Raw genomic sequence first — 27,500 nt, forward strand, 5'->3', positions numbered from 1 at the left:
ATGAATGAAGATCAACAACACAGATGGAACGTTATGGTAAGAGGACTTCTTTACCTGATGTTGTTAAATCTTCATTCATTCCTTACTGATGGGACAGAGTCCCCAGCTACCTGTATCCCTGGGTGGCCCTCATGAAAGGAAATTCCTGAGCACAATGGAGCCAAAGGAAGCTCTGCCTCTGGAGGCAAAGTCCAATTTGTAATGAAGAATAAAGGTATGAGGTTTGGCCCAAGTTGCAGCTGAGCAAATATCATTGAGGGAAGCCTTACCATGGAAAGCTGCTAAAGTTGACATAGATCTTGTAGAATGTGCTTGGACTCTGAGGCAAGGTGAAATTGTTTTTGTTGTAGATAAAGGTGATACAATTTCTCAACCATGAAGCCAATGTAACTTTGGATACAGGATTACCTTGTCTAGGTCCAGAAAAAGCCAGAAACAGTTGGTCTGATTTACGGGTAGATTTTGTTCTGTCCAGATAAAATAGTACTTGCCTATGAACATCCAAGGAGTGCAAGCAATACTCTTCCTTGTTAGAATGGTTAGGAAAGAACACTGGGAGATCAATGGACTGGTTGATAGATCGCTCTGACACCACTTTTGGTAAAAAGGTAGAATTGGTTCTCAGTGATACCCTATCCTTATGGAAGATAAGATAGGGAGGTTTGATGAATAAGGCCTGAAGTTCTGACAATCGCCTGGCCAATGTGATTTCCATCAGAAACAAAGTTTTCCAAGAGAGCTATCTTACATCACAAGATGCAGGTTCAAAGGGTGGCGCTGTTAAAGCTTGCAGAACCAAAGCCAGATCCCAAGGTTGTACTGGTTCTCTAAAGGGAAGTTTTTGGTGGATAACCCCTTTCAAGAAAGTCTTACAGAGTCTGTGTGACATAAGTGAAGAATCTTGAAAACCAATATGAAAATTTGAGATGGCAGCTAAATGTACACGGATAGTAGAGGCAGACACCCCAGAGTGGAAAAGATGTGATAAGTAATCCAACACCACTGAGACCGAGGCTGCCAAGGGGTCTATTTGCTTATCTGCTGCCCATAGAGAGAACCTGTTCTCTCTAAGATAGATTAGTCTGCTGGACAATTTATGAAATGCAATAAGAATACTGTGTACAGGGGACAAAAGGTTTTCATGCCTGGCAATCATAGGAAGTGGAGAAACCAAGCTGTCAGTTTCAGAGTTGTTAGACTGGGGTGAATCAGATCCTGTGGATGGGAGTTCAATGTTGGGGATGGATTGAGGATCCACGGTTGATCTAGCAAGTGAGGCCAGAGGAAGGGAAACCAGACTTGTCAAGGCCAATACGGAGCAATGAGGATCACTTTGCTCTTCAACTGTCATGCTTTCTTTAGAAATTGAGAGATGAGGGGAGAGGAGGACAGGCATAAAGAAGAACAGAGGGCCAAGCGTGGACTAGAGCGTCCCTTGGTGACTGTCCCCAAGGGGGGATCAGGGGCAAAGTAGTTGCTGCACTTGTAGTTGGTTGGGGGAGGTAAATAGGTTGCAACAAGGCTGGCTCCAGCGGTTGAAGATTTTTGCTGCTATCAAAGGATTGAGGAACCACTCGTGAGGCTGTAGAATGTACCTGCTCAATTTGTCTGCTATCACGTTGGAGCTCTCAGGAATGTGCATTGCAATCAGAAAGCAGTTGTGAGCTATCGCCCACTGCCATATTCTCAAGGCCTCTCTGCATAATGCATAAGATCTGGTGAACCCTTGTTTGCTGATGTACCAGACCACTGACATGTTGTCTGACTGGATCGCAACAGTCCCTGACAGAAGGATGGAGGGAAATGCTTGCAATGCTAGAAGCACCGCGCTCAGTTCCAAGACATTGATATGCAAAAGGGCCTCCGACTCAGACCAGGTGCCTTGGAAAGAGTTTCCCTGACATAGCCCCCACCCCATTAGGAAGGCATCCGTGGTCATCGTGGCTATCGGTTGATAGGGGTTGAAAGGGCGAGACCATTGCTGGGGATTTGGAGATGTCCAGAGTAACTCTTGCTTCCAGTCACCCCTCTAAGGATCTCAAGGATGTCATCAAAGGACACCTCATCAGTGCGTGACCGTGGAAACCCTTCCCCATCATCAAAATCCGTATCTCCATTCAATGACTCCTCAGTAGAGTCCATGTGTTTCCTCTTACAGGATGCTTTGCGGGGTGCTTCCTCAGTGGGAGGTTCTGGGGAAGACTGCAAAGAGGGGGTCTCCTGAGGAGTAGAGACCTGAAGCTCTTGTGCCCGGTGTCTGGGAATTGAAGCTTGTGTCAGCTGCGGCACGGGGGGGGGGGACTCTGACAAAAGAGCTTTGCCAGCAGAAGCAAGTGCCTTCTACATGGCCTAGAAGGCTGGCTGGCCCAAGGAGGGATGGGAGCCCGAAACAGAGCATGACAACCTCGGAACCAGGGTCACACCCTACCCTGACGGGCCCGCCCCCAGACCAGGAGTCTCAACAGGACCGTGAACCGTAAGAGAGCATCCCTAGAAGGTGCCATAGAATAATATCGGCATGGAACCAGGAATGCCCTCCCCAACGGCACAGCCACTGGTCTGAGAAGAGTCCGATGCCCAGTGTACTCAAGGCCACAAGGACGACTCTGGTTACAAAGTGAGATCCACTACTGGAGTCGGAGGGAGGGAAGCTGCTGTCGGAGTAATAGGCTTTGAAACTTGAGTGGAAGTCGAAGGAGTATACGTTGGGGTTTCAGGCAAAATACGCTAACCTGAATAAGGGAACGTGGACTTCGATGGTTGAGAGAGACCTCTGACCATAAGCAACTGGTCAACAAGCCACAACCCATCCTGCTCAGAAAAAATCTGGGTTGACCTCATGGAGAAGGCTGACTATGATTCTGGCCTTTCCATGAAAGGACTATACTAACTGCTTGCAAAAGGATCTAGTGAAGGGGAATATTTGGTCCTTGCTAGTTCAATAGGTGCAGAGCTCGGTGCCAAGGAAGTCTGCACCATAGAAAACGGTGTGGAAAAGGTCTGCGCCAAAGATGTCAGCGCTGTAGTAGTTGAAAGTGTCTGCACTGTAAAGGCAAAGGTCTGCCCCGAAGGGTATGGTGCCGTATTGGAAAGTGTCGGCACCGGCAATAATGACGGTGCCAAGAAGGGCTGCACCGAAGTACGTCGGTGCTGAAAAAGTCTGAGCCGTGAAGTACAGAAGAGTCATACTTCGAGCCGAAGGTGACTGTACCAATGGTGCCAAAGGGGACCAAACCTGTATTGACGGTACCGTTAGGGGTTGTGACAGAACTGTCGGAACCATAGTTGCCTGCACCGGGAACTCCGGTGCCCATATCTATAAAGGAGACATAGCTGTAGTCAGGATCATTTGCGGTGGTGCAGAGCCTGGTGCCGACAGGGTCACAGGTGGCAGCGCCATAATAATCAATTTCACCTTCTTATGAGTCGACTCCCTGCGATCTCCAGAGGGAGAAGGGAGTGACTTCAATGAAGAAGAGGAAGAACACCTCTTGCGGGGTTTAACAGGAGAGGGCGAGCCCCCCGTCCCAGAAATAGCCCCAGAGAAAGGAGACTTGAGGAGACCTTTCAAAACTAACTTATTCTTCCTCTCGTTGAAAGTCTTGGTAGAGAAGTTTTTACAAATCCAACACGGAGGATCTACAGTCAAGCGGGAGACATTAAGACAGTAGACAAGTCATGGCCATCAGAAAGCAGTAATTTACGGCCGCAATCCTTGCACTGCTTGAAACCAGTGGAACTTTTCTTATCCGAAATAGCTGGTGTGGAGAAGCACAGTAGCAAAAGGAAGAATAACGACTACCCAAAAAAAGGGTAAAAGAGAAAAAGGATTACCAATGATGGTAATGGAGAATTACCACAAGGTAAGAAAAGAGGGTAATAAAGGGAAAATACTAAAGGGAGAGAGTCTAAAGTCTGTGATAGGGTAGGAAAATATTCAAATAAATTTTTGAGAAAAAATTTAGAGTAATATATAAATTGTCAAAAATTTAGACACTTAGCTGAGAGAGTGGCTTGACACGGCTGTTAGCAACCTGGTAAATGAGATCTGAGGTAACAGGCAGCAGAGCATTCTGGGTAGGACCTTGGCTCAAGAGGTTTTGGCTGACGCAAGCTTGATATTGGCCAGCTCGGTTCCGAGGAAGGAACCGATAACCCATCAGAAAAGAATGAACAAAGATTAACAACATCAGATCTATTATTTAATGTTCTCCTTGTCAATATATTGACAATAATTGCACCTACCACATTTAGTTGTCCCTATCTTTTGGACCTGTGGGCCTCTCCCCAACACTTCCTTAATTTTCTATGCACCTTGTATATAAAAATGGGAATACTCCCTAGGTGCTGAAAGAGTTCCTTATCAGTTCTCAAAATAAACTGATTATACTTAATAACCATGGTGTTCAGAAAGGTGTCCGTGCCCTTGTAACTATTTGAGCCAATCCTTGATAACTTTGGTTTACCCAAAATACATGGGAACTTAGCTTCCCCCCCTGTTGTCCTCTACTTCCTTCCTTATTGCTTTCAACATATCCAGAGGGTAGCCCCCATCTAGAAACATGCAAGTCATCTTTTTCTGTTCTTCCTTGAACAAAGCTTCATCCGAGTTTATTCTAGCTGCTCGGATGAATTTTCCTTTCACTAGGTTCTTGTTGCAATGTCTAGGGTGCCCACTTTCATAATGGAGAGAGCAGTTAGAGAATGTTTCTTTTCTATATATACTAGTCACTTGTTTTCCATTTTGTATTCTAAGGCGAATGTCCTAGAAATGTATATCTGTATTAATATTTTGTGTAAACTTTAAAAATGCCATCATAGCTTCTAAGTAATCCAAAAATAGCTCAGTTTCTGTAAAGTCACCCTTCCATACAAAAACAAATGTACATATTTTGAACAGGACCATAGTGGGGAGTATATGGAGTTGAGAATAAACTTTCTCCTAATTCAGCATTACAATACTGGCAAAAATGGGGGCACACGCTGCCCCCATTGCCACCCCACTAATCTGATTAAAATATTCCCCTTCGAATTATAGAAAGTTGTTGGTTAAGACCAACTCCATTAGGTCCACTAAAAAGTGGATCGCCTGGTCAGTAAACATTTTATTTTCTACAAGTGTTTCTTCAAAAAATTCTAGTCCTTCCTGATGGGAATACATGAAAAAAGGTCTACTACCATCCACTCCACAGTCAAGAAACAAGTGAAGTCGTTCCAGGAATTGACATCTAACGTAGCTAGGAAATACCACGAATTAAGTAAAACATGTGGATATCTGCTCAATACAGGCTTAACCTTCCTATCAGTATATACAGCTAAAGGATGTTTTTTGATCCTTGTGCTGCCACTATAAGACTGTATTGGTGGATCTTCCACATTTTTGTAGTTCAGGGATACCGAATGCAGCTGGAAGAATTGGGGTTCCTGTTAAACAAAAACTTGTAAATGTCGAGAGTAATTGCTCCTTGGAAAAGGAAAAGAGCATCGTCCAAAAATAAGTCTAGCTTTCTATGGGCTACACTCATCTCATTCTTAAATACATGTGTCTAACTAGTATCATCTAAAAGCATATTAACAATTTTATTGATGTAATCCATGTGCATAGCTATCATAACTCCTCCCCCTTTATCAGGTTTCATGACCCTAACAGATTTATCATGTGATCTAACAGGCAAAATTCTTCGTTGGTTAACTTTTGTGGGGTCCTTAATTTCCCACCATATAAGGAATAAAGATCCCTTTAGCAAGCCTTTTCAAAAATCTATAGTGCCCCGTGAAGTGGGGGGGTTAAAAGTGCTCTTTTTCTTAAATGACTGTAGTGTCGTGGAACTTGAACTATCCCTATTAAGAAAGGACACGTTCAACGTCCTGGTAAAAAGTTATAAATCAATAATTGTTTCCGCTATGTTCCCTTTGTATCTTGGAATAAATTTAAACCCTTTTCAAACAGTTTAAAATAGGTAATGTCAATGACCCTGTCGGTAAAATTAAAAATGTGAAAGCCATTGTGAGTTAACATTCTTCCATCATTTCTAACTTGTATATACTCTGACCAATCACCTACCTGTTGTCGTTCAATCTGGAGGCTTGTCATTCTCCCTCCATAACTACTCTTACCCCTCCCTCGTGATCTCATTTGGGCCTGGGGTAAAAAATTTCCCCTACCTCTCATGTTCTGTATCCTCTCTTACAGTCTGGGTTTCGGTGAGTTAGTAACTTGATGGTTCCAAATGGAGAACTCACCATCCTCAAGACAATCCTCATACTCCTCCATCTCTTCACTGTCTAAACCAGGTGATCAATCCAGCCCCCCTAACTGCCACACCAGTGTTGTTCCCATGAATTGTACATTTACCTTCACTCAGGGGATATGCTTTCCCATCTTTATAATCATTACTATCCCTGAGCAATTTCTTTTCTTTCCGTTTGGTCACTTGGGTGACATGTTTCTTACCGTAAGAAAAAATACTATCAAATTAATTTTGGTACTCACCAAAGAAAAGATCGCTCGTTATAATTTGTTCCGAAGCTGTAACCTCTTTCAAGAGGACATCTATACATTCACTATAGAACTGAATTATAAATTCCAACAGTTCCATCCCATGCCTATTAAACATTTCTATTAAAGAAAAATACTCCTTAGATCCGTGCAGAACACCAAAGGGAAATTTGTACAACTTTAACCCCTTTGGAATCTGTGAACATGTCAAATATTCCTTTAAATAGGCATTTTCAATCTGTAATGTTCTTAGTTTTTTCAGTTTATTTTCAAAATTTTTGAGTCTCTGTTTCAAACTGACCTGCTAGTCATCTAACGGTGTGCAGTTTATGGAAAAAGAAAAGTAGTGTGTCAGCCAGTTCTTAAAATCCACTCTTACACCATCATTCGTTGCACCCGGTGCATTTACCATTTGTCCACGATTCATATTTACAATGTGCTCATATCTTCCCTCTGTATGGGTATCCAAAGCTCCTACTTCTACTGCAGTTCAATAGTACATCTGTCCCGGATGTGGCATCAACTACCGGAACAGTTCCTCTCAAGTTAGTAGCATCTCTGTTGCCTGAATAATGGTTAAATTAGATGTAGGAAGGAATAGCAGAGATATATTTATCTGGTTCACCTGCTGGGTCAGTAGCTCTAAAAGCTGCTTTAACTGATCCAAATATTCGGATTGCATAGAAGACTGGGAATTCTTTCTCCACATCCTTTACAAATGGAACAGTCCACTGCAGTTACGGAAAACACTCTCACCAAGTTGAATACAAAAAACAAGCTGGAAAATGGATTATGCCAGCATTTAAAATAGTAATGAGTGAAAAACTGTTGTAATACAAAGTCTACAATAGCTGTCCGAACCAATCTCCTTCGTTTATGGAGAACCAACCACACCACCAATGTAGCTACACTAGGCAATTCTATTTAATACTTTGTAAGCTTCAAAGCACAAATGTAATCGAACCTTCAGCTGTGCTGAAAAAACTTCTCGGATTGAGGAGAATCGACCAACACAAACGTGAGGTCTGAATAACACTACAGAAACAACACTAGTCTGTGCACCTCGATCTTAAAAATCCAAGGTTCAATTATAGCCAGACACAGTCCAGGTAGCTCACTGCACTCACTAAACCCAGTGACAAAGTTCCTTATCAAATCCTGCATTTAATGATAAATAATCCACAAGACAAGTAGAAGAATTGGTGGTAATGGTGATAATGTTAAAATACCAATCCCCAGCAGGAACACACCAAATGTAACAAAGAACTAAAAGAGTAAGTAACTCGTGCAGTAAAAATAACCAGTAACAAATAAAAAAACCAAAACTCCATGACGTCCACAATTCAAGGGCAATATACGATCAGTTTATTCCAAATAAAATAAGAGTTGAGCATTTTCGTCCTTTCACAGGACTTCATCAGAACTAGTAATCCATAAAACTTCAAATAAAATTTTTAATATGCTTTTAGATGATACTCATTACACTGTTCTAAGAATGAGATCAATGCAGCCCATAGAAAAATAGACTTATTTTTGGAAGATGCTCTTTTCTAAGGAATAATTAATCCTGACATTTACGAGTTTTTGCTTAACAGGAACCCATTATTCCAGCTGCATTCGGTATCCCTAAACTACATAAAAATGTAGAATATCCACTGTACAGGCTTACAGTGGCAGCACAAGGATCAAAAACATATCCTTTAGCTGCAAAAATTGATAGGAAAGTTAAGCCTGTATTGAACAGATACCCACATATTTTACATGATTCATGGGATTCCCTAGATAAGTTAGATGTCAATTCCTGAAACGGCTTAACTTGTTTCTGACTGTGGCTATAGTAGACCTTTTTTCATGTATTCCCCCATCAGGAAGGACTAAAACAAAGAATAAAAAGGTCACACAGATAACCAAACTGGTTAAAAAAACACAAAGAAAAAGTGGACCTAATGGAGTTAGTCTTCAACAACTTTCTATACGTCAAAGGGGAATATTTTAAACAGATTAGTGGGGTGGGAATGAGGACAACGTGTGCCCCCATTTTTGCCAACACTGTAATGTTGGGTTGGGAGAAAAAGTTTATTCTCAACTCCAGATATCGTCCACTATGGTCCTGTTATTCAAAATATTTAGATGAATTGTTTTTGTATGGAGGGGTGACCTTATGGAAATTGAGCCATTTCTGGATTACTTAGAAGGTACGATGGCATTTTTAAGGTTTGCACACAACATGAATACAGATGACACACATTTCTAGGACATTCGCCTTAGACTACAAAATGGAAAACTACTGACTAGTATATATAGAAAAGAAACACTCACGCTCTCTGCTATCTCCACTATGAAAGTGGTCACCCTTGACATTGCAAGAGGAACCTAGTAAAAGGAAAACTCATCCGAGCAGTTAGAACGAACTCGGATGAAGCTTTGTTCAAGGAAGAACTGAAAAAGATGACTTCCATGTTTCTAGATAGGGACTACTCCCTGGAAATGTTGAAAGCAATAAGGAAGAAGTACAGGACAACAGGGGAGCCAAGTCCCCTTGTATTTTGGGTAAACCAGAGTTATTGTAGAGTATTGGCTCAAATAGTTACAAGGGCCCGGATACCTTTCAGAACACCATGGTTATTAAGTTTAACTAATTTAATCAAAGTGTAAGAAATATTACTACTCAAAACTGGGTGAATTTGAGAACGGATGAGGAGCTCTTTCAGCAGCTAGGGAGTATGCCCACTTTTACAAACAAGGTACACAGAAAGATTAAGGAAGTGTTGGAGAAAGGCCCACAAGTTCAAAAGATAGGGACAACTAAGTGTGGTAGGTGCAATTATTGTCAATATCATTGACAAGGAGAATGTTACTTTGAATAATACTTTTCGTATGAACTTCACTTTTATAAAAGGTGACTGTAGTACAGGTGGTTTGGTATACTTAGCTCTCTGTAACTTGTGTTATTCATTTTATGTAGGGAAACAAAGAGAAAGCTGTCCAAAAGAATATATGAACATTTATAAGACATAAGAAAGGCTAATCAAAAGAACATTCTTGTATATGCAAAGGACTTAAGAAATGTATTTTTGGTATTCTAAAGGTAGTTCCAATAGACTCCAGAGAAGGAACTTGGGAAAACAAGACAGAATACAAGGAAAGTACAGTTGTGGACACTTACCATAAATGTAGATGTTAGAGTGTATTCACTGTTGCAGTCATTACATTTGGGTTATCTGCTTGCAGGTAGCCCTCAGTCGGCCTGATTATCAAAGTCTTGGGTCCTGCGTTGGTTGCAGTCTTCTTCCATGACGTCAGGTAGTCAGGGGTATAAAACATGCAGCCGACACCATTACATCAGTTTTTTTTGCCACAGATGTCAGGTGCCTCCATAATGGGAAGCAATTATATATAAGGTTACACCTCCAATTATAAGCAAATACACCAGAAAGCTTAAATACAGTAAACAAGAAGAGAGGTATAGCAAATAGAAGTCAGGGGGTTGGTGAAAGGGCAATCAGGACTGCAACCATAAATACACTCGAACATCTACATTTATGGTAAGTGTACACCACTGTACTATGCTCTTAGTGTTTCACTGTTGCAGTCATTACATTTGGGTAGATTAACAAAGCTAAGGAAGGGGAGGAGGCAATTAGAGAGCATTAGGACCAGCTATTAGGCCATGAAAGACTGCAGTGGCAAAACCAGCTCTGGATTTAGAGAAAATAGGCAAGTGGTAATGCTTGGTGAAGGTATGAACAGAACTCCAGGTAGCAGCATCTAGGATGTCCCTGGTAGGAACACCTCTGAGAAAGGCTGTTGAAGCAGATGCAGCCCTAGTGGAATGTGATCTTATCCCCTGTGGGGTAGGTTTTCCATGGTGCTTATAGCAGAAATTAATGCAATGGCCTATCCATTTAAAAATGGTTTGCTTTGAAATGGCCTTCCCTTCTGCCCTGCAGCAAAGGCAACTAGCAGCTGTTCAGTTTTTCTGAGAGGCTTAGTCCTGTCCAAGTAAAATCTACGTAGTCTGTGCACATCCAAAGAGTGCAGTATTCATTCTCCTTTGTTCTGTGGATTAGAAAAGAAGATTGGCAAATGAATGGACTGATTAAGGGCCACACTGGATACCACACCTTGGGCATAAAGGAAGGATTGGTCCTGAGGGACACCCTGTCAGCATGGAAGATGACGAAGGGCTCCACTGCCATGAGGGCATGTAATTCAGACACTCTTCTTGCTATGGCTAGAAGGAAAGCTGTTTTCCAAGAAAGGAATTTCAACTCTGCAGTTGCAGCTGGCTCAAAGGGAGGGAGAGCAAACTTTTCCAATACAAAGTTAAGGTCCCAGGCTGGAGTAGAGGCTCTCCTGGGTGGTCTTAAATATTTGGCCCCTCTGAGGAATTGCTTCAGCAGTGGGTGAGAAGAGTGGTGGCTCCATATTAAAATGTGCTGAAATGGCAGAGGCATGAATTTAAATAGAAGAGAAGGAAAGACCCTTGTGAAGCATCTCTGTTAAGTACTGAAGAATATGTGGTAAACTGGGCACTGTGCCCATCCCCTGAGTTTGGCTCCAGGAACAGAATCTTGTCCACTTTTCAGCATAGGATTTTCTAGTACTAGGCCTCCTTGCTTCCAGAATGATATCCAGCACCTGCTTCCTGAGGGATGGTATTGGAGAGCTCAGGTAATTAGCCAGGCTTCAAGGTTTGAAGCTGGGGGTGCAGAATCTGGCCCTCCTGCTGGAACAGCAGGGAAGGGGTCTGAGGCAGGTGCCCTGGTTCCAGCAGTGACACTGCACATGAGGGGGTAGCCAGTGTTGGCATGGACAGTCTGGTGCAATGAGTATTGTCCTTGGTTTGTCCCATTTGATCTTTAGTAGAACTTTGGAGAGGAGAGGCAGAGGGGGAAAGGCATAAACAGAGGTTTTCCCAGGTGAAGGACAGGGCATCCACTTTCCAAGCTTGTCTGTGGGGAGTCCTTGTGCAGAATTTGTCCAACTGGTAGTTCTGAGGGGAGGCAAACAGGTCTATCTTTGGGCTCCCCCATTTGTTTCTCAACATGTTGAACATATTTGGTTCCAGTTTCCACTCATGTGGATCCATGAGATTTCTGCTTAGGTCGTCTGCCAGTGTGTTTAGCTTTCCCGACAGGAATTGAGGCTGTAGGTACACTTGGTAGCTCAAGGCTGTGTTCCACACAGCCATGGCTAGTCTGAAGAGGGGGCAAGAGTGGATCCCCCCCCTGCTTGTTTATATACCACATAACAGTGGTGTTTGTTTTTACTAATAATTGTCCTGGAAGGATATGGTCCTTGAAGGCTGTCACAGCATTCTGTACAGCTAACATTTCTTTTTGAGTGATATGCAGGTGCATTTGACTCTGGTTCCATTTGCCCTGAATGCACTGCCCTGCCAAGTGAGCCCCCCATACATATAGTCTGATTGGTCTGTTAGGGTTTGGTTTGGCAGGGGGTAGAGTGAATGGCAGTCCCTTGTTGAGGTAGCAGGCCTCTGCCCACAAAAGGAATTCTGTCTTTATACAAGGGATGATGGGAATCACTGATTCCAGGTCCTGAGAATGTTGACACCATAGGCTTTTTAGATACCATTGTAGTTTCCTCATATGCAGTCTTGCATATGGAATTATTAGGATGCAAGACGCCATGAACCCAGAGCTTGCAGTATTTTCCTTGCAGTTAGCTGGGTCTTTGTGGCAAGTAATCTGAAGTAGGCTGTCAGATAAACTTGTTTCGCTGGCGTGAGGTAGGCCATCTGAGAAGTTGTTTTGAAGTTTGCTCCCAGGAATACAATTTGTTGGCAGGGTACTAGGTGAGATTTCTTTTCGTTTATGATGTAGCCCAGTGAGGTTAGCAATTTCTTTACAAATGCCAGATGATTCAATAGTATGTCCTGGCTTTCTGCCTGAATTAGACAATCGTACAGGTATGAGTATATTTGAATATTTCTTTGCCTGCAAAATGCAATGACTGGAGATAGGCATTTTGTGAATACCCTGGGTGCAGTAGATAAGCCAAAGGGCAGTGCAAAGAACTGATAGTGCATGTAGCCTCCTCTGAAGCGTAGGTATTTTCTGCAATAATCCCTTATTGGGATGTGCAGGTAAGCTTCCTTTAAATCCAATGTTGCCAACCAGGCATTTTTGCCCAGCATGGGAAGAAGCTGATGAAGAGTTAGCATTTTGAATTTTGGAATTACCAAAAAGGTGTTTAGGATAGATAGGTTGTCCAGGATAGGATACCAGCTGTCGTCTTTTCTGGGTACCAGGAAAAGTCTGGAGTAAAAACCTTGTCCCCATTCTTCTGCTGGGACAGGTTGAATGGCCCTGATACTTAGAAGACAGAGAACCTGCTGTTGAGCCTCTGCCCACTGATTTGGGGGTAGGTCTGGCCAACCATTTGGGGTTGGTAAGGTGCAGAAGTGGAATCTGTATCCTTGGGAAACTATTTAAAACCCACTTGTCCTGGGTAATGAGTTTCCAGTGTTTTGCATACAGGGCGAGCTTTCCCCCTAAAGGTGCAGTCAGTTGAGCAGGGCTTGGAAGGTTTAAGGTTAAGTCATTGTGACAGTTTACCATAGGGGAGTGTCTTACTACTTCCAGCTTTGGAAGTGGGAGGCCCCCACTGCTTAAGCCTGTGAGTACCTTGAGACTGTGGCCTAGATGTTCTGCTGTTCCTGGATTTGGCCTGGAAGAGACGGGAAAGGACCAATTCTTAGAAGGCCAATGCCTACTAAATCTGGGAGGCTGTACTTGCAGGAACTCTAACAATTTGCATATATTTAGTTTTTTCCTCCATCTTTTTAAGAACTTCTTCTGCTTTGTTGTCAAACAGGTGGTCTTGGTTTAAGGGAGCATCCAATAATTTGGCTTTAACATGATCTGGCAGAGTTTGCTCCTTAAGCCAAGCATGCCTTCTAAGAACAGACCCAGTAACAGCAGCCCTACAAGATGCCTCTAAGGAGTCAAAACCACATTGCAAAGTATGTTTATCAATTTGTTCAGCAGAAAGCATTAAATCCTGTAATTCTTTATTTTCAGCAAAGTCAGGAATTAACATCAATTTCTGTTTAAGTAATCCCAATAATATACTGCTGGTACTTTAACATATAAAACTGGCAGTTTAAGGCCCTAATGGCCAAGTAGCAGAAGTATGCACCTTCTTACCCAATCTTACCCAATCTAGCAGTCTTAATGCCTTTGGGTCTCTGGGTCTGCAGTAGGATTCTTAAAGAGGAACTTGTGAGAATCAGGTACTCTAATACCAGTCAGGTTTCCTGGGAGCCGGAGGTAAGGTGTCTGGGGCCAGGCTAGACTCCAAGAAGGCATCATCTACAATGTCCAATACAGGAGGCATAGCTAAAGGTCTGTGTTGAGGCAAGAGTAAAAATTCCCTAAGCCTCTTTTTGGAGTCAGAGTAATCCTGGCTTTCCTAGCGGAAATGCTCCCTAAGAGTGTGCAAAGTTTCACCAAAAGATAACTCTTCTGCAGTGGAAGCAGAGGAAATTGAGTCCTCTGCATCAGAATCCTCAAAGGTAGATTAAGGGCAAATCCTGGTCATCAGAAGAAACAAGAAATTTCAGAATCCTGATCAGAAGAATCAGAAGGAAAATCAGTTCTAGGTCTCAGAGGCAGAAGGCTGGCTTCCCCTAATTATAGTAATAAGTTCTTCAGCCATTCTTATTTGCTTTTTAGGCATATGGGCCTGACCATGCAGTTTGGACGTCGGTTTTCTAGGCATGGTTCGAGTCTTAGGCCTTGAAGAAGAAGATGGCGTCTGTTTGATATGCAAGTCAGTAGGCTTGAATACACCCTCAGAAGCCGGTGCCTGCACAGCTGCTCAGGACCCATCCAAGGTAGAGACATCCGCAGGTTCCATAGTCGAAGAAGAAGCATCTTGTGGTATACCGGACTCCGAATGCGTCTCAGTAGAGGCCTGCGAATCTGAAGTAGCGGGTATCAGGGGCTGCAGAAGCACCTCACTGAGTACCGGTGAACTGGCGACTAGCTTAAAGGAAGCGTCGTAAGCAGCATTGGACCTATGCGGTCTGTCTCTGTCTTTATCTTTACTTTTTTTCGGAATGTCAGTAGTCAGATGGCTTACCGAAGCCATTTCTGGATAATTGAACAGAGTACCGAAATAGTTAGATTAGAAAATGAACAGACGAATAGTACGAGGATTGAATAAGGCACAAAACTGACAGCGAAGAATGTTGTGGTCTGGGCCTAAGGAATGCAGTACGAATGAAAATCTTTAGGAGTTATTTGCTTTACACAAGAAATACAATTGTTAACTTTTACTGACATCGGTTTAGAGCAAGAAAAAGGATCCACAATGGGTTACTTAACTTTTTTGAAGACTTCGATTCTGAAACTCTAAAACGAAAATTTCAGGAGTCTGCCGACCAGCACTCGCGAACTGCTTCTGCTTTGGGCACCACACGACAAGAAAGACAGATGTAATGGCGTCAGCTACATGTTTTATACCCCTGATTACCTGATGTCATGGAAGAAGAGACAGAAACTGACGCAGGACCCAAGACTTTGGTAATCAGGCCGGCTGAGGGCTACCTGCAAGCAGATAACCCAAATGGTTTCCATGGGAAGAACAGCATCAATAGTAAAACAGGAAAATCGCAAAAAGGTCCCTTTTTCACATAAACACTCTTCCCCAGACCCAAAAAGTAAAAGAAAAAAATCATTTAACTTTATTGCACATCTTTTCCTGGCCAAAGCTTTTGGCACAATCCTCCACTCAGGCATAGTAGAAATGCTAAATCAACTTGAGACTAAACTCCTATGTCACCCGCTGGATTGCCAACTGGCTCACACAAAGACGCAGGAAATTAAAACAGAGAAAGCCGTTTCACAGAGAGACCAGCCACTAGTGGAGTCTTCCAGGGGTCTGTGCTGTGATCTTGTTTGGCATCTACTTCTCTTAAGTAAAAACTAATACCAAACAGGCTCAAGTTGACTAATTTTGTAAATGACTTCAAGTGAGAAACAGTTACTGAATCCCCAAATAACTTGGTCATCCTGCAGGAAGGTTTGTCCCCCCAAAAAAACTGCAACCAAAATCATGGATTGAAACTACATGCCAAAAAATGCATTGTTTCCTTTGGGAAGTTATCCACCCCAGAGAACTACCTAACTGGCAATGCACCTCTAACAACTGACTCAATTGCTTGCGATTTGTGAACTTATAAACAGTGACCTAACTTTCAACCAACACTTGTTCATTACTACATTAACTCCTTGCATACTGCACAGATTATAAACAAAGGGATTATGTCTAGATCTAGGGATGTCATTGGCCTCCTTTACTCAGCCCTCATTAGGCCACTCATGGAAAATACCCCTTTGGCATGCATCTGTCCAGACACATGCAGCAACTTGAATGCCCACAAGACGGACTTCACTAAAAGGATACAAGGCCTAAACAATATGTGCTACATGGACCAACACAGAGCCTTTTCCTCTTATTTGTTTTTTTAATGTGAGAAAAAAATAAAAAACTTAAAATATAGTCAGAAGGTAGAGCTAAAAAATCCACATAATGACTAAAATGGTCATAATATACATATTACAAGATGCTTTTTATTCACACAATGAAGCTTGCATAATACTGTTTTAGCAGCTTTTAACACGATTAACTGATGTGCCACTAAGCACAGTATTTGAAAGCATAAAAAGCAGGAATTATAATGATGAATAACTGATATCACTACAGGGAAGAGGGTAATAAGCATACTTTCCTTTCTCAAATAAACACACACATATTCAGCTATTGTCATTTACAAATCATAATGGTGATTAGTAAATTATGTACTTCTGAGGCTTCTGTAAGTCACACAAATCTGTCATTCTACTATTAAAAACTTTTATGGCTCATTTAATGAATGACAGGTTATATCACTTAATATAATGCATGAAAACCAAAGAATGTTTCTACAGGAGGTGATAAAAGCATTGTTCTTTTTAAAACTGGGCTTTGTTAACTAATTTACAAGTTTGAGTGGTTGTTTTTAGGTTACATGACTTTGGTGTAGTAATACCCAACAATGTACATCTGAGACTAAGTCAAATTTTAGTTGCACGTCTGTCATTCTACTATTACATGCTTAAATGCAGTGTCAGATTTAAAGAATGACAGATTACATCACTTAATACGACACATATGAGATACTAAAAGCATTGTTGGCTTTATAACTGAACTTATATTAACTAAATTACAAATTTAACTGATATCTAGGTTAAATAGCTTGGTACTTTAAATAAAAAAATCTATGCCAAATAGGTTTACTCACAATTGCCACATGTCTGCATATGTAGACTTCTAAAAAGATGCATTTACTGAATTTAATGAATGACTGAATTATTTCTGCTATGGGGGGGGGGGGGGGTTGGTTGTCTTGGAGGCTCTGGAGAGCTTGAATTCAAGAGGGATTTGTACTGTATTCACTTGCGAATGCAGCAAGCGCTTTTACATATGCGGTTTCACATTCTTTTTAGTATTTTCCCACCTTGAACATCTATTTGGTCAAAATTATTGCTTAAATGCACCACAAGCACTTTTAAGTGGGATTTTCTGCATAAACGTTCTACAGAACTTTTTTTTTTCATCTGAAAGTAAGAGTTGACCTTTCAACTCAGCCACTGAACTGGAAGTAATACACTAGAAAGTTTAGATTAAATGTGAAGTGTTCATCTTATGTGAAAACAGATAAAGATCACCAAAACTAAGTCCATATAAGCAAATATCATTTGATTTCATTCATAAACTATGAATTTTAACTGTTAAAGTAAATTTAAAGTTAAGAAATGCTTCCTAAGGCGGTTTGAAACTGGTTTAAGACTTACTGTTTTTGTTATTTGGTAAATGGGCAATAGTGCAGTCTCTTCTGAGGGACTTCTGGTGTCAGATACTACACTTAACTGTTTTAAAATCGCCTTTTTAATCATTCATAACTAAACTCATAAGGATAGACTACACCTGAAAAATTTTGTTTTAAAGTAAAACAGACACGAGAATAAATACTTGTAGACTAGTAAATACAGCCTAGGTAATGTACAGATTTTAGGAAGAATTCTTGAAACAAAGTTTAGCAGATCCACTTGAAAAGCATATAGCTCTTACTTTAATAAAAAATTACACACAAAACATATATAGCAATGTCTATTTAGGTTAAAACAGAAAACAGGCCAGGACAACGAATACAATTTAAAACAGTAAGAGATAAGAATAGTTATACATGAATACAATAATTACAATATGTAGATAAATCTGGACACAGTATAAAAATATTTTTACTATTTGATTATTGACATAATAAAAGAGTAAAAAGGTAATGAGGGTAAAGTAGACATAGAAGTAACTAATCTATTACAAAATGAAACTGGTTCTATGTTGTTCTGTTTAAGAATGTTATAACAATATAATACATACATTATATACACACATTGTGTACATATAAAAACACAAACACACACACACACACACATATATATATATATATATATATATATATATATATATATATACACACAAACACACATGAAGCAGCAGCATGAGCTAGATGTAGATAGTCTTAATGGGGTGGTTGAGAATTTGTTTGATTTAGTCAGCAAACTAGGAATGTATTACTCCATGTGTGGAGGTTTTAATGAGACATCATTAGAGAATTTCTTACATATTTTATGAGTTCTGTCCATAGGTGAATGTTTTAGACTATTACTTTTGATATATATATAACAATTTCCCATATACAGATATTAGTAATGTTACACCATAAATATCTCAAACGTTTGTCCATTATCAATTATTTAAATAACCATTAAAGATGGATAATCTACTTAGATACTTGAAGTTGCATAAAACTCAAATAATATTTGAACAGAAAATGCACTTGCTTAATAAAGATGTTACAAACATATTTCTAAAAGATTATTCCATTTAGCAGGTCCCCGTTTCAGATCCAAGAGAAGAGGCATTCTTATTCTGTGGAAGAACTCACCAGTAATGCCTAAAGTTATTACCTATAGTGATAAAAATGTTATGTTAAGTATTGCTGTAGTAAAATTTAATAAAAAACAAACAAAAACACACTTTTGTAAACTCTTACTGGATTCCAGTGCTAGGAGCTAATGTTGCAAAAAGTTATCTAGACACTATAGCTTGTTATATGAAAGGTGGTTATTATAGCTGGTGATTTTAATTGCATTCTGATAAAGACACGACAGCTGATAAGAAACCTAGAATCTTAGCAGCTAAATACTTAAATTTTCTAAATCTAATGAATCTCAGGGATACAAGTGAATTAAAAACAGCAAACTCTTCAATTCACACTCCATTCTTATAGATACGGACCACAAACTAATATTGACAGGATTTCTACTGCTAATAACCTGATTTCAGATATCAAAGAAGTTTTCAATAGTATTTTGTTCATTGCCTGACCACAATGCTATTACATTCAACATTGCATTAAAGTCCAATAATTTAATATATCACAACAGATTACCTGCATATGTTGTTAAATAAAAGGTTTTAAGGAATTGTATCTAAATGAGATTAGAAATTTCTTAGAAATAAATACAAATGGTAAAATAACTGGTGGTGTTCTCTGGAATTCATTGAAGGTCTGCCTAAATAGTAGAATTACAAACAGGAATAAGTGTAAAAGAAAAAAATGGGATAAAGAACTAAATGCACTACAAGCTAAAACAGATAAAATAAAGTTAAAATTAAAACCAAATGATACAGCTAGTCAGTCAGTCCCTTTCTGGCTAATAGAATTAATCTATTACCACCAAACTTAATCAATAATGATCAAGAAGGGTTCATTTTAAACAGACGGGTACAAAATAATTGGAACAGACACGCTTATAGGCCATGCAAATATATACAAGAAAGAACTTTTCAATTATTAGCTTAGATTTAGATAAAGCTTTTGATTCAGTTAACTGGTCTTCTCTCTTCAAAATACTTAAATATAACTTTTCAGATGAACTAATATCTCTAATCTCCAAGTTTTACAGTAATTCTTATGCATATGTAAAATAAGCTCCTTTCTACTTCTTTTAAGCTACAAAAAGGTATGAAACAAGGCTGTCCATTACCACCATTGCTACTTGCACTAGTAATAGAACTTTTTGCTAACTTTGTTAGATTGAATAAAAGTACTACAGGTATTTCAATAACGTGATCTTTATTCAAAAATTCAGCTCTTTGCAGACAACACCTTTCTTAGAGTTTATAAAGCAATTTTAAATTTAACTTTTAACTTATAATAAAACCAATACATTATTAACAAGTTAAAAAATCCATGTAAAAATACAGCGATTTTAACTGGAACAATACTCAAAAAGTATCTACGCATCATTACTTCAAAAAGTAAAGATATGATTTCATGTTAATTTCAAACCGGTTATAGACAAAATTACTCATTTGGTGGCTTAATGGAATAAATATTTTTTTTACTATGGATGAACTTCTAATGTTAATTAAGATGGGAATTCTCCCTATAATCTTGTTATGCAATTGTTAATTCTGCCTTCATTAAAGGTGTTAAAGAAGAAATAATACTTTACTTAAAATTCCATTGGCACCCAAATAAACCGAAAATATCTATTAATTGGCACACAAAAAGTTGGGATAATGGTAGAATAGGATCGCATGACATTGAACTGCAAGCCACTTCAACTATTAAAACTATTGGGCTGTAGACGAATAAATCATATGAATCAAAATGGAAACAAATACACCAGGCAATATTACCCAAAAACACCAAGCATATTATAATACATCACACAAATTGTCTCTATTTTGATTGGCTTTTAAAGGATTTTATAAATGAAAATACTTTCTTTAAATTCAGTTCCTTATACAAACCATATTCTTTCCTCTTTTAAGAAGTTCATTTATACTGGTCTTGCAAAAGATTTAATCTTCTTGGTATTTTCAATTGCTTATACAAACAAATGTTTAGAAACAGAGAACTTCATAAAATGACAAAACTAAAAAGAATACAATAATATAATTTACTGGCATCAATTCCTAAATGGAACTGAACTTCATGCAGTTGAAAACCTGCTGTCCAAATATAAACCAGATTTTAAAAATTGGTTAATATTAAATATGTAGAGAATTTGTTAATACAAGGATAAGTTAGGCTATTTAACTCAAATTCAAAATTGTCCCCTAAAATCTTGGAATTTTTAATTAATAAACAGTGAACAATAAGTCATGCTTATCATACTTATCAATATATAAAATCCTTAAATGTGACCTTTTAAACACAGGTATCACTTATTCGAATTATTCTACAAAAATGAATAATAAAACTTTTACAGATGAAAACAAGAACATAGTATTAAAGTCAACTAATAAAACGACATCCTCATATTGGAAAATTTTCACCTAGAAATTCTTGCACAGAGCCTTTGTTACACCAAATAAGATTACAATAGTGTAGAAAACAGTTATGATCAAATGCTGGGTATGTGATTCAGATATGGGTGCATATAGTATAGTATATAAATAATGGAATATCTCCTTTTTGTAATGAAATTAACCATTTTACTCAAGCACTGTGGCTGGATAGATATATTTCTAAATCATTGGTTCAATTTAATGCTCAGATCCCCAAGATTATTCCCCAGACTCAGGTGCCTCTTTGGTCATAACTAGCAATAGCTAGAAAAATAATCAAGAAATAGAAAAACAAATCCCTCGTGTACATTTATTAGTCTGGCAAAAGTTCTATGCAGGAATTAACTGAATACTATAAAAGAGAACTACTATTTCACATTCATATAAATCTTGGATTAAACTTAATTTACTTGAAAAATATTAACAGTCTCAAAATCTCTACATATATATTACACTACTCATCTGTGGACAGATGTATGCAGTTACTGGTTTCTTTTGTAAAAACTGATCACTGTTAAAAGAAAAAAAAATAGATGCCTGAAGCCTGAGTAAGAAGCAGTACGGAAACAGGCAAGAACCCCCCCCCCCCCAAAAAAATGAGAAACACGCTAGTACCCAAAAATAACAAGGTTTTGTTAGGAAAACAAACAAACAAAAAAGTTTAACAACTTTTTCCCACAAAAGAAAAAAGTTGCATTTCACAGTAAATCATCATGAAAGTCATGCAGCAGTCTAAAAAACACATTTCCCTAGCTTTAAGTTATTTCCCGAAAAAAAAAGTTAAGTGCATATGATAAGCCAAAATGTGGTAGAAAATTTTTCCCCAAAGGGAACTTACCTGCCCAGCAATAACAAACCTCTAGCCAGCTGTCAATCCTCAAAAAGCCTGCAAGAGGAGCACTCATCGGCAGCAGGGAAATTTTGAAGGGTATGGCACCCAATATGTTGACTCTTTTCAGCTCTACTCGAACGGATAATGGCTTGGGAACGTTTAAGGTACTCTTAAGCACTGGAAATTAGTCAGCTATGTACAATATAACCCCATACACAGCTAACACTAATGCAGCAGTGATCAAATGATGAATATCTGTTATTACAGCTTGCTTTCTGTTAATGTATATGCAATCATGCTACAGTTTAGTTTGATGACTTCATAAAGAACAAAAATGGCAGCACACTAGTACAGTTCATGTGGAAATGTAAACATGTTGGCAATTAAACTTGTTTCTATAAAACATGTTTTTCTGCTGTAATTCTTTTAAAATTAGCCATTCTGATAAAGGTTATTTAAGAAAGGTACAGTTTAAAGCATGCCTGATAAAATATCACAACTTACTTGCTACATTTGTATGCATTTTCTCCATCTAGCTGTTCAGGTTTGACAAATTCATCAAAGGCATCAATGATACTGTTTGCATTCTGTATCAGATTAAAGAAATTAACTTAAGTATAATTAAACAGCATTAATGCACATACCTTTACACAATCTTTCATTTAGCTGGTTAAAAGAATCATACTGCAAAAATACCAAAATCCAAAAAAACAAGGAAAAATATAAATTAGTAGTAACATTCTTCCAGACTGCATTTAAGAGTTACAGACATTAAAATCTTGGCCCCAAATGATGCTAAATATGAGCTTTTGGAAAGTTGCGTTCTAGCCATACAACATAAGCATCATTCTTGGCAAACCATGAAACCTGGTTCATATCCAAATAAAGAATACAGACTGTTGCATCACAAATGTAATACAGCAGATTATTATAAAAACAAAAAAAATGTAATGATAGCAGTAGTAATTACTAAACCACATTCCTTTAATTTAAGGGGATGTCACGCACCGTTCAATGCTTCATACAGTAGAGTTGTGTTAGGTTACCAACACTGTAAATGTTAGAGTATATTTTCACTGTTGCAGTCGTCATTATTGGGATATCCTATTGACGGGTAGCTTGACCATCTGGCCAAGCGTCTAGAGCTGTACCTTTTCACAAGGTTTTGACGGGCTCTATCCTTCTGTCAAGTAATGACACTGGTGGTATTAAGGGTGACAGCAGATGCCATCTTCAGATCTTTCTGCCTTAACAAAAGGCTGAAGAGACTCCAACACCAGAGCCTAAGTGGACCAAGAAAGGACAATCCCCTGCGCAACAGTTTGACTCTGGATGCCTGCAGTCTCCCTTACTTAGAAGGCTGGCAAGGCCAAAGATGTGGGAGGGCCTAGGAGGAAGAAAGGAAAGGGGAAAGAGATTAAATTGCTTCTCACCTCTCCTCAAGGGTCAAAGGAGAAAAAAAAAAAAAAAGAGCAGATGGAAGGTGTGTAGGGTGAGGAGGACAGAGAAGGGAAAAATTATTAGTGCGTGTATTTAATCTCTAATGTGCTTTCATAGCAGACTGAAATCTTGAGTGTCCTTCAGTATGACTGTATCTGTATGTTCACAGTTACATACTAGGCAAACCACCACCGGGGCCTTTATATGCCAAGGCGTGCAATGCAACCTAATTTTATCCCTATGTATCATAGGGAAGAAGGAGTCTGTTAGGAAATTGCTAGAGGTTATGTGGCAGATATGTTAGAGGCAGACAGTAATGTCCAAACTATCATAGGCCAAACAAGTGGTGAATTTCCAATTTCCCATCCATCAGTCATGGTTATGTTTAAATAGGTTAGGGATAAACTCTGCTGCACATAGACAGGGAACCAGTTCCAGAGCATAGGTTCCTCTGAGACACGTACCTGTTTTGCCAACACGTCTTATGTCCCAAGCAAAAGTTACATTTTTGCATCTAATAGTTCTGATGATGTTTATTTGGTGGAAGTGCAAAAGTTCCAACGGAGCTGGACCTGCAAGACACAGATTACCTCTCAGTAACCTGTAGAAGACAGTAATAAAAGACAATGTGTTTATACCCTAGATTTTCCTGGTAAGGAGCCTTTGTTGGCATTCCAACTGTTGCATATGTCTGGTCAGATACATGGCGAAGCAGGTATTATACTCAATGATGGATCTGATAAGGGCCAAATAAAGTGACACTTTGCCTTCCTGGACCCAGAGACCATGCGCTTTGGACCACACAGAATGATTTTCTTACTACCTAAGGCCACATGCTGGTCAAAGGCCAGATTACTGTCTATGTATGTTCCCAGATCCCTGGCTAATGGGTCAACTCTTAAGGGTGTCTTATTGATGGGGTAAATTAGCCTGGGTGGTAAATTTTCCCCAAAAACATTATAGTGCATTTCTAGGCAATGAGTTTTAGTCCAGTCCATGAATTTGACACCAGTAATTAGTCTGTGTTAGACCCTCCAGTAAAATGTTTGCATCATGGGGATAATCTATGACAGCTCCCAATTTGCAATTATCTGTAAACTTGTTCAGCCAAAGGCCCCTGACATTAGGCTTTACCAGATGCCAAATAGGAGCAGTCCCAGCACGAAGCCTTGAAGTGTCCTGTTGGTAACTTGTCTCTTAGTGGAGGTGGTATCCTTAATCCTGACTTTCTGGGTCCTGTCTGGGAGGCAGCTGGCAATCTACACAGGTACATAGACGTTTATGTCAAGTTTGGGGAGTTTGTCAACTATACGAAAGGGTGACACTATCAAATGCCTTAGCCAGGTCCAGCACAGTAGTATGCACAGTTTTGCCCCTCATCCATTGACGTGGTGACCCTCTCAAAGAAGTCCACCAGGTTTATTAGGCACAATTTATCCTTGACAAACTCAAACTGGGTTGGGTCCAATGTCTAAAAGTTGCCCATCATTTCCATGAGATTTTATTCCATAGCTTTCTATGTTAAACTGCACAGACTACTAGGTCTGTAGTTTCCAGGGTCAGTTGATGATCCATCCTTGCGAAGTAGGATAACGGTTGCAATCCTCCATTCTTGTGGTACAAAGCCTGTTTTGAGGCTACAGCTGAAAAGAGACTCCACTGGTCCCGATTGGGTCATGCTTCCTACTATTCAGGAGCAGTCGAAGATATTGTCGGGGCACACTGAGGCTCTGTTTTTGCTGTTGGCGACCAGGACAGTCACCCTGTTAATAGTTGGGAGGGTTATCCTAGTAAGCATTTCATGGAGGGAGGCAAAAGGGGGAGTGGGGGTGAAGTTTCAGCTGAATTTCTCAACCAACAAATTCGCTATACCGCTCTCCTCAGTGAAGGTGGCACAAATGACCACCAGTTTGACACACTGATGTGTGCTGCCTTTGAGGTTTCACGCATAACCGTAGAAGGCCTTGTGGTTGCCTTTAGCCTGGGAGGCTATCTTGACGTCTTAATTGGCCTTCCACTTGATTAGTCCTCATAGTTTCCCTGTTTAGTTTAGAAAGCTATCATTATGGGGATTGCTCTTCCTGATTTTAAACTTGTTTTCCCCTATTAATGTTATGATTTAACTAGTATCGTTTGCTTTTAGAGTTTGCTTTGAGCTTAATTCTAGTAGGTACAGCAGCCTCTATAAAGCCATTTACATGGTTGTACAGGGTCTCTGTGAATAATTTCCTATAGATTGTTGTGAACTTGGGGTTAGGAGGGACACTAAATTTTGATAAAAATATTGCTTAAAAGAGTACAATTTCCTTTGTAATATACCCCCAACCATTAAAGGGGTTACTGTGGTTACACAGCTGATTTTTATTTCGAAGGAGACCACTCTGTGGTCCAACCTCACTACTGAGGATGCGACACTGAAGGGGGTGCAACACTCTCCCATACTGGTGAGTACCAGGTCCAGTATGTTTGAACCTCTGGTGGGTGTGTGCAATACCTGGTCAAGTGTATTTGCGCTAAAAAACCCAGTGTCGCTCGTTCATCTCCAACACATGTAACAAGGGTTGGGGTTTCGTTCAAATGCCTTAATGTATACAAACCCACCAGGATGGATAGCAGCATCTTTAAATATGAATTAACTAGTTAACAGACAGATCTTACATACACACATGCTTACATCTCAACAGCTAACTACAAAATGGCAATCAGGCTCGCAAGTGCTCAGTATTTACACACTTGTGCAAGCCCTTTGATAGCGTCTTAAAGGTTTATACACACATAATGATCTACACTAAGGAATCAATGTGCCTGTGAATATGAGGAAGTGTAGACTTCCAAACCTATAGGGGGGGGGGGGTACATAAAGTTTCCCATGAATAAGGTATTTGGTTGAATGGCAAGTGTCTCCAGTAGGTTTAGATACAAGATATGTGATTCGAGGGACAGAGGGATCTACAGACTGCTAGGATACAGCATGGGCTAGGATACAGCATGGGAGTCTATGGAGATTTGCATGTGGACAACTTACAAAGCATTATCCTGTTTAACCAATGTAGAGTTATACAGGTCAATATAGATTGAGGCTCCACCTTTGCCCCTGTCTGTGCGGCCGATGGTCTAAATGTGTGGAATGCACAGAATCCTTGCACTGCCACAGTACTTTCTATGGATTTAAACCACGTCTCGGTAACATCGCATATGTCTATATTCCTAGAGTAAGAAGAGCTTGTAGGGTGTGAATTTTGTTTGCTCAGAATCTTAAAATTGTGCAGTAAAACCTTGAGGCTTCTTTGGCCTTTATTTGCTATGTTGGTAGGTTTGTCAATTGTCTAAAAAAGGCCATCAGGGGAGAATAAAGTTTTCGCCAATATTCTGAAGCCAAGGGAGAGAGGTGCAGACCATCCATTGCAAAGCAACGTGGTCTGTTAACCATGTCCTCCTAGGCTGACAAATGCGGAATCCCCCAGGAAAGACACCAGAAATTAATCTTTTGTTCTCTGCTGAGCTGTCTCGTGAAATTAATTTGGTACCTTACCAGTTTGGTGTATGCTACTCAGAGTTCTGAGCTGTGTGCTGCTGCATTAAAAATTGTCACTGGGCATTAAAGAAAGGTTTTCTGTCGGGCAAATTTCTGGTGTGACAGTACACAATTTTATATATCAGCAGAATTTAAAGTCAATATAGGGAAGTTCTACTAAAACTTTCTTCACTAATTCTGACTGCATGTGAGCGCAGGTAAATTGTATGAATTAAGGAAACTATGTGCATGCTCACTTACACTTAACATGCTTTAAGTATAATTGTGTGCTAGTGGGGTTTTAATCAATATCTACAAGGAGAGGGAGTATCCTCGTCACAGGGACTCCTCAGGAGTTGGTATATTCTATTCAAAAATATAAAGACAAGGGAAAGCACAGTTGTGCAAGAACATACTGTAACAATAGATAGCATGCTGATCACTGTTGCAGTACTTGTGACATAAGGGTTGGCACTGCTGACATCCAGCTGGGGTACCAAAGCTTTACATTCTATAGACTGTACATTCCATACATGACATCAGCTTGTAAATGCGCTGGGTACAAAGATGTATGTATGAGCATGGATCTTCAGACCCTCTATGCCAGCAGCTTGAAACAACTACTTTGGAGAGGAGACTAATCAGTGAGGAGAGGCGTAGCTTGAACTGGTAAGAGAACTCCACTGTACCTATGTAAGAAGGCAAAGACTAGAGCAGATGGGGATAGAACTGAAGATGGAAGTGAGTAAAAGAAGTGAGGATAGCAAATGGGATAGAAT

General features: G+C 39.7%; 1 protein-coding gene across 2 annotated transcripts in view; it reads right to left on the reverse strand.

The window, feature by feature from the left end:
* The window catches only part of USP42 (ubiquitin specific peptidase 42), an 815,107-nt gene that overhangs the window by 530,681 nt on the left and 256,926 nt on the right, over positions 1-27,500 (reverse strand). For both annotated transcript variants that reach the window (XM_044089669.1, XM_044089668.1), the window contains exon 8: positions 22,272-22,354. In XM_044089669.1, coding sequence (XP_043945604.1) covers positions 22,272-22,354 — 83 coding nt within the window. The remainder of the gene's footprint in view (positions 1-22,271; positions 22,355-27,500) is intronic.

Source organism: Protopterus annectens, chromosome 12.part0 (genome assembly GCF_019279795.1).
Source record: "Protopterus annectens isolate FY-2018-M chromosome 12.part0, PAN1.0, whole genome shotgun sequence".
Taxonomy (NCBI): Eukaryota; Metazoa; Chordata; order Ceratodontiformes; family Protopteridae; genus Protopterus; species Protopterus annectens.